Raw genomic sequence first — 15,370 nt, 5'->3', positions numbered from 1 at the left:
CCTTTTTAACAGGAAGAAAAAGGGAGGTGAGGGAGATGGTGGTTCATGGTCACCTGATTGTACCGTAACTGTAAGGTTTATCATAATGGAAAATCTGAAGCCCAGTCTTAAAGTTGAGAGAGGGTCTGTCTCCTGAATCCAAAATGGGAGCTAGTTTCATGAAAGAGGAGCCTAATAGCTGAAGACTCTGCCTCCCATTCTACCTTTAAATACCAGAGCAGCCACAAGTAAGCATGCAGTGTGATTGGGAATCGGATAATAAGGTACTATGATAGGGCCTGATTATTCGAGACCTTCTTCTCCCAGAATCCTAAGACATGCAGTTCTCCAGTCTCTTTGGCTTTGAGTAGCGCATTGATGCTTTACAGCAGGGTTACTCAACTCGATATGGCTGAGGACCACATTTGAGGAAAAAAACACAAATGAGGAAAGTTTGAAAAAGGCTGATAGCTTGTGTTGATATTTTGATAGCTCCATTTCAGTTTCCCATTATATATTTTTAAACATCTTCAGCAGCATAGTTAGAAACTTTCCTATCATCCAGACAAATGGACGACATATCGTTTTATTGTAAACAGTTTCTAGGAATAGACTGACCATATTTTTCAGTTCAACTAAGTTTTATTCAATTTATATAATAAATAATGTTTAGTGCCAAGTCACACTGTCTCAGTATTTCTGCTCTTTTAGTGTGAACACTTTATAAAATGCATTGATTCTATTAGCTATTAGCATAGCTACAAGGCGCAAACCCTCAAATGTTGGAGTAGTTCAGAATTTAAAAAAAACAAATACAAACTGATGCTGTAAGGGACATTTTAATGTTTAAAATGGGCAACACTGGCATTTTATAAATCTACATGCAAGTAATTTAAATGTCTTATTATGTGTTGCATAGTGAGATAAGCTGGTCAGTACAATAATACCATAGTTTTCAGGTGATGTCAAAACTACTGGGACACGGCAAAAACAATACTGCTGTTTTTACTTTTAATACTTGTTTGCCCTCCAGCCATCCTTTAAACGTTTTCGAGTTTAACTTCACACTTCATGCCAGAAAGTTGCTGTGCTATCGAATGCACTTATCACTGTTTATTTACAGTTGCCAGAAGGCTGTAGAGCATTATGCCAATATGTGAGCACACCTCTCCTAATCCTGCCTTACAGGCAAATTGCACCAATCCCTGCTTCTCTAGGGCACCGAGGCTGTCAGTTGTGGCTCTTTTAAACTGTAGAAAATGACATAGGCGCAATGACCTGACATTAGAAAAGTACTTTGTTAGCTTTACTGTTATGACACGACATTAATGTGACAAATTAATACTACCAGAACTTTTGTTTTGTGTGGTAATTTCTTATTCTTCACCTCCACACGGCGGTATTACTTACCCATCCAGATGAAAAGTCTACATAGCTGTCAGTGCTTTGAGAGCTTTCTTCTTGGCAGCAGTGTAACATGAGGGATTCTCTACAAGATAGCATCCTTTCCAAAAAACACTGGTTGAAATTCTAGTTAGTTTGCATTAAAAATGTTTAGCACAGCAAGGTAATTGAGAAATGTATCTCCCTCGTCCACCATGATGAGAGATATTTTATCACTGTATTCTTTGATCTTTGATTCATAGCTGTGGTCTTCTGTCTTCACCTCCACAGTTCTGGTATAGAGCTCCTGAATGCCGCTGCTCTCCTTCTCCTCTTGGTGCTGAACCTCTGTCTGGGTGGACGCCAGGAGAGACTGAAGCGAAATGAGATGATATGGCGCCTAAAGGCCATCATCACACAGCTCAGTGGTGAGTAAGGCTCATGACTTCATTACTGCAAACACAGAAGAATTGAGGAACTTGTGTTCTCTGTAAAAGTCACATTTGTTTGTTTAGTTTTGTTTGTTGTTGTAGTTGTTTTTTGTTTTACCTTCTTCAAAACCTATTTCATTAACAAGAGTTAGTCTGTCATGTTAGTTCTTCTCACCCTATTTTGTTCTCTAAATGAATCCTCACTTTTGTAATTCATTATCCTAGATTACTTGTCAGCCTGTGTTGGTGAAGTGAAATGGCCTTCATCTCTCTACCCTGACCTTTACACACCCTCATCCCCATCGTGGTCCCTTCACTGGACCTATCGTGACTCTCAGCTGGTTAGCCTGCCTGTCAGTCTACTGGTGGAAGGAGATATCATTGCTCTGAGACCTGGTCAAGAGGCCTTTGCGTCACTTAGAGGCATTAAGGTTAGTCTGTATTTAGCTGCATTATCGTAAACTGTAGTATACTTTTGTAAGATAGTATCTAATATTTATGAGTAAATAACAATTTTCAAAAGCTTTAAAAGGCAGCATGTATCAGAATTTGTATCAGCAGCTTAAACCAGTATTTAGGTATTAGACACAATCTCACCCGGTATTTCCTCTGCTGGTAGGAATAACAAGTACATCAACTGGAAGTTTATCAGCCACATTTAGACAAAACTAATCCATTGTTGTATGATATGTGGTAAAAAGGATGGACAGGATATTTATGTTATTAGTTTGTGTAAAAAATTCTATTTAATGCATTGTTTTTTACACTGTTTATGAAAATGGAGGCAAAAAAATAAATGGTTTTACAGGTGGAGACCTCTGACCTTTTTTCCCCTCATCATCATTTTCTGATTGGGTGCTCTGCTGAGTTTTCATCTTTTCTACTGGAAGCACGAGACGATACCTGTACCATACACATGTTTCACAGGAGGTCCAACTCCTCTAGGATGGCACATCAGTACTTGGTTTTGCTAAAAGGTTTGCTGTGTCTTGCAGCATAGTCTCACGACTGTGGTTGACAGTGCAGCAGACAAGCAGTTAATCTAGGAGAGCTGACAGGGCCATAGAAGGTCCTTAACCTGTCAGTAAGATCAGTATCTGGTATCTCAGAAATTATAATTGTTCTATTTTTTTTTCTTTTTCCTCCTCAGGATGATGAACACATTGTGCTTGAACCAGGAGATTTATTCCCACCATTCTCTCCTCCTCCTTCACCACGGGCCAATGAGAAAAGAGGACCCCAGAGCCCCCAGCAACACCGCCTCTTCAGAGTGGTCCGTACTCCAGTCCTGGACACGATAAGGTAGGGAACATAGCCATGTTTTTTTGTTGTTGTTGTTGTTGTTGTTGTTTTAACACTAGAAGTCCCAGGCTTTTCTAACCCTCTGTCAGCCAAGTGGAAGCTAACTTGGCTAGTCTGTTAGCATCAATTCATATGTAAATTGGGTCGTTACCTGAGAATTGTGGAAGGGAGTGGGGTGTGTGAATGATTGCTGAGCCAAATACCTCTTTGTTTGTGTGTGGGGAGGGGAACTGCTAAAAGCTGTGAACTTCATTTTGTGTTCGTCTTGATGCATTCTCAATCATCCAGGAAAATAAATCTCAAAAGATTTATTGATAAAAACAGTACAAAAAAAACAAACCAAAAAAAATTTCTACAAAAACAACCGTTTGTACAGATATTTACAACTAACAATAAAAAGTGAGTGAGTACATTTCAATCACTCACAATCCTGGCACTGCCATGGTATCTGTAGTCTGCATTTACCACATGTGTATCTGTAGCAGTGAACACATCACTGGCGGCATGATTGTTCTTGCATTTGTGTTTGACCTGACACGTGGCTCTTTTTCCAGGGCTGGGTGTGGAGGGTTGTGTCTGAGGCAACTGTTCTTTTCTTGCCTTCTTCCCAGCCATATGAGAGTTAGCCAACTCTCTTGCAAGCTCCACCAGGAAGTCCACCGTCTTTCCTGCGTCCCGGTGCATGCTTGATACAGCACATGTGCATTCAGTGCTGCCATGTCAATCATGTTATAGAACACGGCAACTGGCCAGCGCCGTGTTCCTCTGCGGACGTGTACTCTCCGCACCATCTGGTCCATCACATCCATGCCACACTTTGTGGTGTTGTAAAGGGTGACAGTGTTTGGCTTCCTTTTGGTGGTGTTATCAGTCTGAACCACGCTGTGCATGCTGCTAAGAATATAGACTGTCTTCTTCCGTTTGGCCGCATCGCCGTCAGCGTGGCAGCAGAGGTTGAAAACACCTAAGAAATAAGATAAATTGTTATTTCCATAGCACTTTTACACACAATGAAACACATAAACATAGAACCACAAAAGACCTGCAGCCTACCTGAGTGGTGAATTCATTGCGATCTTTGTATCTAGCGGATTGAGGAATTTCCGGCGAATCTTGTTGACTGTGCCGAGGATGGTGGTTTTCCGTCTAAGTTTTTGTGCAAGTGAAAGCGATGTGAAGAAATTGTCCGTGGTAACATTTCTGCCCTTGTCTAGGAATGGTTCCATCAGCCTCATCACTACATTTTCAGACAGTCTCTCCCCACTGGGACGATTGGGGTCCTTGCCAAGATATGGGAGGACATTGCAAATGTACTTGGATTTTTAGTCGCAGAGCCACCCAAAACTTGATCCCAAACTTGTCAGGTTTACTTGCAATATACTGCAGGAAACAGCACCGAGTCTTTGATGGGAAGAGCTGTTCATCAACGGTGATATGTAGACCAGGGTTGTAGCACGTGATGCAGTTGGTGACAAATGATCCCCACACACTGGAAATTGCAGCGAACTTATCAGTCTTTGCTCGATCACTGCGGGTGGACCTGTCATCAAAGCGTGGGTGTTGCATGATGTCTTGGAAGCGGTTACGGCGGCATAGTTCCAATGATCTGCGGGTTTCCCAGGTTTGCTGACCAGCAGTCACGTAGTGATGGAACCCTAGTAACCCCCGCAAGATGACAATTGAAATAAATGCCATTAGTTCAGGGAGGTCCATGAACCAATGAACATCCTCCGTTTGCTCTGCATGTTGAATAGTCCATTCTTGAATGCTATGAAGCATGTCAAGAGTGATGAAACACAGGAAGCTCTGAAGGCGACTCAAGATACTTTTCCTGGCCTTAGCCGTTGGCTCTCCACCTGCAGCGTGCGCCTCTATTGGGGTGAAAGGGAGACAGGTCCCCACCTGCTCTTCACGCCACAATGTGCCATCTTCGCTGTCTCAGTCCCCAAACAAGCTCTCTTTTTTAGGTTGAGAAGCAGTCTCCTCATCTGCAGTGTGAACAAATTCAAATTGTGAGCAATGGGAAGGTCAAACAATTGCAAATGCATGCATAGATACTAATTATAATTCCAGTATCTCCTCCTCTGTACCGAATAATGTCTGAAATATCTTACTTACTACATCCACTTACTGGTTTGAAATGAAATAGGAAATGATATGCAATAAAATATCTTCCTAAATAAAAGATACAACTAGAGTTAGGGTTACTAGCTAACCCTAATCCCGCCTGCTTTTTAGTATTTTCACTTACTTGTTTGAAATGAAATAGGAAATAATATGAAATGAAACCTAACCTGAAGACTGATCAGACAGCTCTGAGTCCGAATCCGGCTTTAGTTCTAGGTCTTCTCCATCTGAGTCACAGGGTTGACTTCACTGAGGATCATTTCAAGGCTTGCTGAGTCTTCTCTGCATTTTCTTTCCTTGGAGAGGAGGTTCAGCACCACAGAATTCTTCAGGGCAATGAAGCTGACTGCAGGCTTCTTTCTTTCTTTTATAAGTTTGGGGAAGCCTGCAGTCAGCTTCATTGCCCTGAAGAATTCTGTGGTGTACGAACCTCCTCCTCCAAGGAAAGAAAATGCAGAGAAGACTCAGCAAGCCTTGAAATGATCCTCAGTGAAGTCAACCCTCAGACTCAGATGGAGAAGACCTAGAACTAAAGCCGGATTCGACTCAGAGCTGTCTGATCAGTCTTCAGGTTAGGTTTCATTTCATATTATTTCCTATTTCATTTCAAACAAGTAAGTGAAAATACTAAAAAGTAGAGCGGATTAGTTAGCTAGTAACCCTAACTCTAGTTGTATCTTTTATTTAGGAAGATATTTTATTGCATATCATTTCCTATTTCATTTCAAACCAGTAAGTGGATGTAGTAAGTAAGATATTTCAGACATTATTCGACACAGAGGAGGAGATACTGGAATTATAATTAGTATCTATGCATGCATTTGCAATTTCGCTTGACCTTCCCATTGCTCACAATTTGAATTTGTTCACACTGCAGATGAGGAGACTGCTTCTCAACCAAAAGAGAGCTTGTTTGGGACTGAGACAGCTTAAAGATGGCACATTGTGGCGTGAAGAGCAGGTGGGACCTGTCTCCCTTTCACCCCAATAGAGGCGTGCGCTGCAGGTGGAGAGCCAACGGCTAAGGCCAGAAAAGTATCTTGAGTCGCCTTCAGAGCTTCCTGTGTTTCATCACTCTTGACATGCTTCATAGCATTCAAGAATGGACTATTCAACATGCAGAGCAAACGGAGGATGTTCATTGGTTCATGGACCTCCCTGAACTAATGGCATTTATTTCAATTGTCATCTTGCGGGGTTACTAGGTTCCATCACTACGTGACTGCTGGTCAGCAAACCTGGGAAACCCGCAGATCATTGAACTATGCCGCTGCGAACCGCCTCCAAGACATCATGCAACACCCACGCTTTGATGACAGGTCCACCCGCAGTGATCGAGCAAAGACTGATAAGTTCGCTGCAATTTCAGTGTGTGGGGATCATTTGTCACCAACTGCATCACGCTACAACCCTGGTCTACATATCACCGCTGATGAACAGCTCTTCCCATCAAAGACTCGGTGCTGTTTCCTGCAGTATATTGCAAGTAAACCTGACAAGTTTGGGATCAAGTTTTGGGTGGCTCATGCGACCTAAAATCCAAGTACATTTGCAATGTCCTCCCATATCTTGGCAAGGACCCCAATCGTCCCAGTGGGGAGAGACTGTCTGAAAATGTAGTGATGAGGCTGATGGAACCATTCCTGACAAGGGCAGAAATGTTACCACGGACAATTTCTTCACATCGCTTTCACTTGCACAAAAACTCTTAGACGGAAAACCACCATCCTCGGCACAGTCAACAAGATTCGCCGAAATTCCTCAATCCGCTAGATACAAAGATCGCAATGAATTCACCACTCAGGTAGGCTGCAGGTCTTTGTGGTTCTATGTTTATGTGTTTCATTGTGTGTAAAAGTGCTATGGAAATAACAATTTATCTTATTTCTTAGGTGTTTTCAACCTCTGCTGCCACGCTGACGGCGTGATGCGGCCAAACGGAAGAAGACAGTCTATATTCTTAGCAGCATGCACAGCGTGGTTCAGACTGATAACACCACCAAAAGGAAGCCAAACACTGTCACCCTTTACAACACCACAAAGTGTGGCATGGATGTGATGGACCAGATGGTGCGGGAGTACACGGTTCGCAGAGGAACACGGCGCTGGCCAGTTGCCGTGTTCTATAACATGATTGACATGGCAGCACTGAATGCACATGTGCTGTATCAAGCATGCACCGGGACGCAGGAAAGACGGGTGGACTTCCTGGTGGAGCTTGCAAGAGAGTTGGCTAACTCTCATATGGCTGGGAAGAAGGCAAGAAAAGAACAGTTGCCTCAGACACAACCCTCCACACCTAGCCCTGGAAAAAAGAGCCACGTGTCAGGTCAAACACAAATGCAAGAACAATCATGCCACTGTGCGATGTGTTCACTGCTACAGATACACATGTGGTAAATGCAGACTACAGATACCATGGCAGTGCCAGGATTGTGAGTGATTGAAATGTACTCACTCACTTTTTATTGTTAGTTGTAAATATGTGTACAAATGGTTGTTTTTTTGTTTTTTGTTTTTTTGTACTATTTTATCAATAAATCTCAGCAACAAAGGAAATACACTCATGTGTGTTGATTTCTCCCTAAGGCAAACTGAAATTCCTTGTGGCTCAGGAAACTAACCACTCCAAGTGGTTCACCATGGCCCCACCTTATTTACATAACAAAAGCAGCTGTTCACAGGTGATTAAGGATATTAGCTAAAAGCCTACCAGCCATTTGGCTCGACGGTGGGTTTTCTAGGTAGAAAAGCCAAATGACTAATCTCTGGGACTTCTAGTGTTAAACCAAATGTTGGAATTACTTCTAATATTCTCAAATATCATAAAATGAATGTTAAAAGTACTATACAGTCTTTCATGTACATATGCATTTTCTTGGTGGGACGGAAGCGAAACATACATATGACATTCACATTAGGTTAACATTAGGTTATGCACATTAACGCACCAGTGTGCTGTTTAAAAGGGTCAAAGGGCGAATCTTCATGTGCCCACCATAACGAAAAAATAAACAGCGAAGTTACTGTTCTCCAAAAGGAGCACTGCTTCCCATTTGCAGTTTGCTAGGTAACCCAGAAGACTGTCGATAAATTTATTTGTGCCCGAATGAGACCACAATACAGCTGTTTAGTATAAATGAACATTATTTAATCTGTGAAATTATAGTGGCAGTAAGTATAACTTTGATCCTGCTATCCTGGATCTGCATCCAACTTGAGTTAATTTTCTTCTGACCTTTTTATTATCAAAAAGTTGCTTCAGCCAACAGTACTGCAACTCAGTCTGTGGTTTTTGGAAAGTAAATATTAAAAAATTGCGCTTTTTCTCAATTGTGACATTTTATTTGAACACTGGCTTACGCTCGTACAGCTATACTGTAGGGCTGTGCGATATGACCAAAATCTCATATCCCGATATTAAGACATCTATCGTCCGATAACGATATAAATCACAAAAATGTAACATTTTCTGTAAATTCTGTGAATGTCGGGCAGCTCGACTTGCGTGAAGTGTTTCCAGCTGGGCGTCGCGTACCTGGAGTCGAGTGTTTTAACTGATGCATGAAACGATACATTTTTAGACATAGGTTGTAACGGCAGCCGTTTTCTTTGTATTTATTACACAGCGTGCTGCGGGGAAAAGCCTGTTCTAACGTTTGAGTCTAAGGTTTATTTTTTAGCACCTGACGGCTCTTTTTTGCTTCTCATCCGTAAATACTCTGCATCTTTCACGTGATTCAGTTTATTTTGAAAAGTCTCAACAGGATCTTGAGCTTTATTGTGAAAGGTTTATGTGGAAAATAAACAAGCGGACACGAGGTGGTTTTACCGTCGTTGTTGCTAACGACAACGCATAAAAACAAGCGCTTGTCCGTCTGTAATGTGGTTATATTAAATATAAGAGAAAGAGAGAACTTTAGGAAATTAATATAGCCACTACAGTGACCATCAAAACGATGAAAAAATATTATACAATCAATATCAGACTCTACCAACAAAAAGGCTCTCAAAACAATATATATCTGTGAATTTTTGTGTGTATTCTTGTAACTTTTTACCCCTGGCTTTGTGTGTTCATGTTCTGTTGTTTTGTATACTTCATCTGTTCGTATGTTGTATACTCATTATTTGTTAAATAAAGTTTAACCAAAAAAATAAAATAAAATAAAATATTGCCGTAAACAGTTTATTTTGCGACACCACGAAACAAACGATAGCGTAAAATGAAACGATAGACGTTTTTATATCGTCATCCGATATATATCGTTATATCGAACAGCCCTACTATACTGCTGTCATGTGACTATGATGTAATGAAAAGAAACCATAACATCTCACAGATGAAGAATGATGAACATAAGAAGATATAGCAGAGTATCAATGGGAATGAATGGTAATGGAAAAAAGTTGTTAAACTTTGGTAAAATCATTTGTATTTCTGTCTGTCTTTTATCCAACAGGAACAATTTGGAGTTGGCACTGTCTCGCCCAGTCACTGTGCTCGATAACGAGAGATTTACTGTGCAGTCGGTCATCACCAAGCTAGTCTGTCCTGTTGTGCTGGTGAGTAGTTAGTGTGTTCTTCTGCAATGTATTTGAACATGAACATGTAAATATGTGGAGTCTTTGTCTCACGTATATGTTTTGCTCCCCTCTTCTAGGTGGCATTCCTGCTGGTTAACACTATTCGCTTTGCTCTTACTGCCCCCAGCCTCACTCCTAGATGCTACAATTTTGTTCAGCTTCAGGTAAAATAATTCAAAGCAGTAAATGTGCAGACAGCAAAGACTGTAATGTATTAGTAATGTAGGGACACAGCCAACCAGTGTGTATGTAAAGGTATTTTTTGTGATTACTATTGATAATAAACTTCCAGAACAGTTTGTTCTGTGTTGGCACCAAACATAATGATTGTACTAAGAAAATACTTGAAAACGAAAAAGACTGGACAGAAATGTGTGTATGACTTGTTTTTTCAGCTAATGGGTGTTCTGCCCATTTTGCCCCTGCTCTTTCCTATTATGTGGGTGCTGGTGAATGCTTATGGAGAGGCCAGGGTCCTTGCTGAGTTCAGCCGTGTGTCACCAGCTGGCCTGGTGAGGGACATACACACAGGGACAACACACACATAACATGTAATGTAATGTAACGTAACATGCAGTGACAGGAGAAAAGGCTTCAGTTATTATCAGTGATTATTTTTTTGTTTATTTTTTTAACTTTTAGTAACAGGTCTAAAAGAACACATGACAGATATTTAACTTTGAATCTGACAAAGTGATATATCAAGCTGTAGTCTGAACATGAACTTATCAGAAAATCTGCATTCATGAGTTCATGACATGTTCATATCGAGAGTATTCATACATTTGTCTTTGTAGTCTAATACCTGTTTGCTCTGAATCAACAATCATGAGGATAAGAAACAGACTTTAAGCTGTGCAGATGTTTACATTCATACAAATGTTATTTAATGGCATATTTATTTAGCAAAAAGATAGAAAATGTGTCGATATGCAAATACTATTATAGTTATACATTAATTATGTGTGCCTATGCCAAGAGGCACACATATTACTATTCGTCGGATTTATTATTATGTGTGCCTATGCCAAGAGGCACACATATTACTATTCCTCGGATTTATTATTCTTATTATTATTATGTGTGCCTATGCCAAGAGGCACACATATTACTATTCGTCGGATTTATTATTATTATTATTATTGTGTGGATGCCCTCAAAGGGCTTCCACACTATTGAGTTCCTGTTTCTCTTTATTCTTTATTGTGTGGATGCCCTAAAGGGCTTCCACACTATTGAGTTCCTGTTTCTCTTTATTGTGTGGATGCCCTAAAGGGCTTCCACACTATTGAGTTCCTGTTTCTCTTTATTCTTTATTATTATTCTTCAAGTTGCTTCCGTGACGTTTTTGCCGCTTAACTACTCCTTCAGTTTTCAGCCGATTTTCTCAGTTCAAACTTTAAAAAATTCTGCTCTTTCTGCTAATGTTTGCTATGACTTTTGGTGCTGATAATTTCTATACTTTTTGAGATATTGAATTTTTTTTGCAATATTTTTTGCCCATTTTTGCACATTATCAGTGGCCTCACTAGTTTTCCTTGCCCGGTTGAGCCGTGTTTTAGCTCAGTGAGATAAGCAGCCGTTCTCAGACTGGGAGACCCGGGTTCAAATCCCGCTTATGGCAACATTTCTTTCAGTTAACAGTTAAACTGTTTTAACTCAATTTCAGCTTTTTCACCCCTTTTCAGCAAAATTTTCAGTTTTTTCACCACTTTTCAGCACAAATCCCAACTTTTTCTGCTGTTTTCAGCAAAAACATCTTTTCAGCAGAATTCTGAAAAGACTTCTGCAGAACTCTTTTCAGCAGAAATTCTGCTGATTGAACTCTTTTCAGGAGAATTTTCACCTCTTTTCAGCCCAAATTCTGCTTATTCACCTCTTCTGCAAAATTTTTCAGCCTTTTCACCTCTTATTAGCACAAGTCTCAGCTGTTTTCAGGAAAAACTGTTTTGAGCAGAAATTCTGCTGATTCATCTCTTTTCAGCGCAACCTTCTGCTTCTTTGCCTCTTTTCAGCAGAAATTCTGCTGATTCACCTCTTTTCTGCAAAATTTTCAGCCTTTTCTCCTCTTATCATCACAATTCTCAGCAGCTTCTGCTCATTTCAGCAGAGTTGGCCGCCTCTCCACCTCTTCTTGGTCAGAATGAGTTTAGCTCAGTGAGATGAGTAGCTGCCTTGAGAGCAGGAGGCCCAGGTTCGAATCCAGCTCAGGGCAATTTTTTTTTTTTCACCACCATACAACTTTTTGCAACTTTTCATCTTTTTCAGTTTTTGAGCAGACAGCTTCAGCAATAAGGCATCCACACAGCATTTTCGCAGGAAATGCAAATTTTTCTAGTTCTTTATTATTATTCTTCAAGTTGCTTCCGTACGTTTTTTGCCGCTTAACTACTGCCTCAGTTTTCAGCCGATTTTCTCAGTTCAAACTTTAAAAATTCTGCTCTTTCTGCTAATGTTTGCTATGACTTTTGGTGCTCATAACTTCTATACTTTTTGAGATATTGAATTTTTTTTGCAATATTTTTTGCCCATTTTTGCACATTATCAGTGGCCTCACTAGTTTTCCTTGCCCGGTTGAGCCGTGTTTTAGCTCAGTGAGATAAGCAGCCGTTCTCAGACTGGGAGGCCCGGGTTCAAATCCCGCTTATGGCAACATTTCTTTCAGTTAACAGTTAAACTTTTTTAACTCTTTTCAACACAAATTTCAGCTTTTCCACCCCTTTTCAGCAAAATTTTCATTTTTCTGCTGTTTTCAGAAAAAAAAAGTCTCTTCAGCAGAAATTCTGCTCATTCACCTCTTTTCAGCGCAATGTTCTGCTTCTTTCCATCTTTTCTGCAGAAATTCTGCTCATTCAACTCTTTTCAGCAGAATATTCAGAATTTTCAGCCCAAATTCTGCTTATTCACTTCTTCTGCAAAATTCTCAGCCTTTTCACCTCTTATCAGCACAAATCTCAGCTTTTTTCAGAAAAAAACTCTTTTGAGCAGAAATTCTGCTGATTCATCTCTTTTCAGCGCAACTTTTTGCTTCTTTACCTCTTTTCAGCAAAAATTCTGCTGATTCACCTCTTTTCTGCAAAATTTTCAGCCTTTTCACCTCTTTTCAGCACAATTCTCAGCAGCTTCTGCTCATTTCAGCAGAGTTGTCCATCTCTCCACCTATTATTTGTCAGAATGAGTTTGGCTCAGTGAGATGAGTGGCTGCCTTGAGACCAGGAGGGCCAGGTTCGAATCCTGCTCAGGGTGACATTTTTTTTTCACCACCATACAACTTTTTGCAACTTTTCAGCTTTTTCAGCTTTTCAGCAGACAGCTTCAGCGTTAAGGCATCCACACAGCATTTTCGCAGGAAATGCAAATTTTTCTAGTTCTTTATTATTCTTGGGGTTTCCGTGCTTTTTGCCGCTTAACTACTCCCTCAGTTTTCAGCCGATTTTCTCAGTTCAAACTTTAAAAATTCTGCTCTTTCTGCTAATGTTTGCTATGACTTTTGGTGCTCATAACTTCTATACTTTTTGAGATATTGAATTTTTTTTGCAATATTTTTGCCCATTTCTGCCATATTATCAGTGGCCTCACTGATTTTCCTTGCCGGGATGACCTGTGTTTTAGCTCAGTGAGATGAGAATCCGTTCTCAGACTGGGAGGCCGGGTTCAAATCCGCTTATGGCAACATTTCTTTCAGTTAACAGTTAAACTTTTTAACTCAATTTCAGCTTTTTCACCCTTTTCAGCAAAATTTTCAGTTTTTTCACCACTTTTCAGCACAAATCCCAGCTTTTTCTGCTGTTTTCAGCAAAACATCTTTTCAGCAGAATTCTGAAAAGAGTTCCATGAGAACTCTTTTCAGCAGAAATTCTGCTGATTGAACTCTTTTCAGCAGAATTTTCACCTCTTTTAAGGCCAAATTCTGCTTATTCACCTCTTCTGCAAAATTTTCAGCCTTTTCACCTCTTATTAGCACAAATATCAGCTGTTTTTAGAAAAAACACTTTTGAGCAAAAAATTCTGCTGATTCATGTCTTTTCAGCGCAACTTTCTGCTTCTTTACCTCTTTTCAGCAGAAATTCTGCTGATTCACCTCTTTTCTGCAAAATTTTCAGCCTTTTCTCCTCTTATCAGCACAATTCTCAGCAGCTTCTGCTCATTTCAGCAGAATTGTCCGTCTCTCCACCTCTTTTTTGTCAGAGTGAGTTTAGCTCAGTGAGATGAGTGGCTGCCTTGAGACCTGGAAGGCCAGGTTCGAATCCTGCTCAGGGTAATTTTTTTTTTTTTTCACCACCATAGAAATTTTTGCAACTTTTCATCTTTTTCAGTTTTTGAGCAGACAGCTTCAGCATTAAGGCATCCACACAGCATTTTCGCAGGAAATGCAAATTTTTCTAGTTATTCTTCAAGTTGCTTCCGTACGTTTTTTGCCGCTTAACTACTGCCTCAGTTTTCAGCCGATTTTCTCAGTTCAAACTTTAAAAAATTCTGCTCTTTCTGCTAATGTTTGCTATGACTTTTGGTGCTCATAACTTCTATACTTGTTGAGATATTGAATTTTTTTTGCAATATTTTTTGCCCATTTTTGCACATTATCAGTGGCCTCACTAGTTTTCCTTGCCCGGTTGAGCCGTGTTTTAGCTCAGTGAGATAAGCAGCCGTTCTCAGACTGGGAGACCCGGTTCAAATCCGCTTATGGCAACATTTCTTTCAGTTAACAGTTAAACTTTTTAACTCTTTTCAACACAAATTTCTGCTTTTCCACCCTTTTCAGCAAAATTTCCATTTTTTCTGCTGTTTTCAGAAAAAAAAAGTCTTTTCAGCAGAAATTCTGCTCATTCAACTCTTTTCAGCAGAATATTCAGAATTTTCACCTCTTTTCAGCAGAAATTCTTCTTATTCACCTCTTCTGCAAAATTCTCAGCTTTTTCACCTCTTATCAGCACAAATCTCAGCTTTTTCAGAAAAAACTCTTTTGAGCAGAAATTCTGCTGATTCACCTCTTTTCTGCAAAATTTTCAGACTTTTCACCTCTTATCAGCACAATTCTCAGCAGCTTCTGCTCATTTCAGCAGAGTTGTCCGTCTCTCCACCTCTTCTTGGTCAGAGTGAGTTTAGCTCAGTGAGATGAGTAGCTGCCTTGAGACCAGGAGGGCCGGGTTCGAATCCTGCTCAGGGTGACATTTTTTTTCACCACCATACAACTTTTGCAAGTTTTCAACTTTTTCAGCTTTTTCAGCAGGCAACTTCAGCGTTAAGGCATCCACACAGCATTTTCGCAGGAAATGCAAATTTTCTAGTTATTATTATTCTCCAGTTTCCGCCTGAAATTTTGCAGCGAATCTCGCCCGCAGTTTTGAGACAAGCTTCATATATGTTACCTCATTTTGTGCGGCGGATCTGGAATGGTGTGCTATGACTTTTGGTCTTTATGAATTTTATAGTTTTTAAATATTAATATTTTAGTGAAAATTTTCCCGCTCCTCTGCCGAACAGTTTTGACATTAGGGTTACATATGTTAGATCATTTTGTGCGGCTGGAGCTGGACTATTATGTCATGACTTTTGGTGTT

At 40.2% G+C, this 15,370-nt stretch overlaps 1 protein-coding gene across 6 annotated transcripts in view; it reads left to right on the top strand.

Annotated features, from left to right (window-relative positions):
* tmem94 (transmembrane protein 94) overlaps nucleotides 1–15,370 on the top strand; it is a 130,964-nt gene that overhangs the window by 14,097 nt on the left and 101,497 nt on the right. For all 6 annotated transcript variants that reach the window (XR_005614076.1, XM_039616417.1, XM_039616416.1 and 3 more), the window contains exons 5-10: nucleotides 1,654–1,790; nucleotides 2,019–2,224; nucleotides 2,944–3,095; nucleotides 9,686–9,788; nucleotides 9,887–9,973; nucleotides 10,205–10,321. Coding sequence is in view for 5 of the 6 variants with exons in the window: in XM_039616417.1 (XP_039472351.1) it covers nucleotides 1,654–1,790; nucleotides 2,019–2,224; nucleotides 2,944–3,095; nucleotides 9,686–9,788; nucleotides 9,887–9,973; nucleotides 10,205–10,321 (802 nt within the window). In the remaining variant the exon portion in view is untranslated. The remainder of the gene's footprint in view (nucleotides 1–1,653; nucleotides 1,791–2,018; nucleotides 2,225–2,943; nucleotides 3,096–9,685; nucleotides 9,789–9,886; nucleotides 9,974–10,204; nucleotides 10,322–15,370) is intronic.

The sequence above is a fragment of the Oreochromis aureus genome, linkage group 8, assembly GCF_013358895.1.
Source record: "Oreochromis aureus strain Israel breed Guangdong linkage group 8, ZZ_aureus, whole genome shotgun sequence".
NCBI classification, from domain to species: Eukaryota; Metazoa; Chordata; class Actinopteri; order Cichliformes; family Cichlidae; genus Oreochromis; species Oreochromis aureus.
The sequence above is the reverse complement of the archived record's forward strand: the minus strand, read 5'-3'. Positions and strand labels throughout refer to the sequence as shown.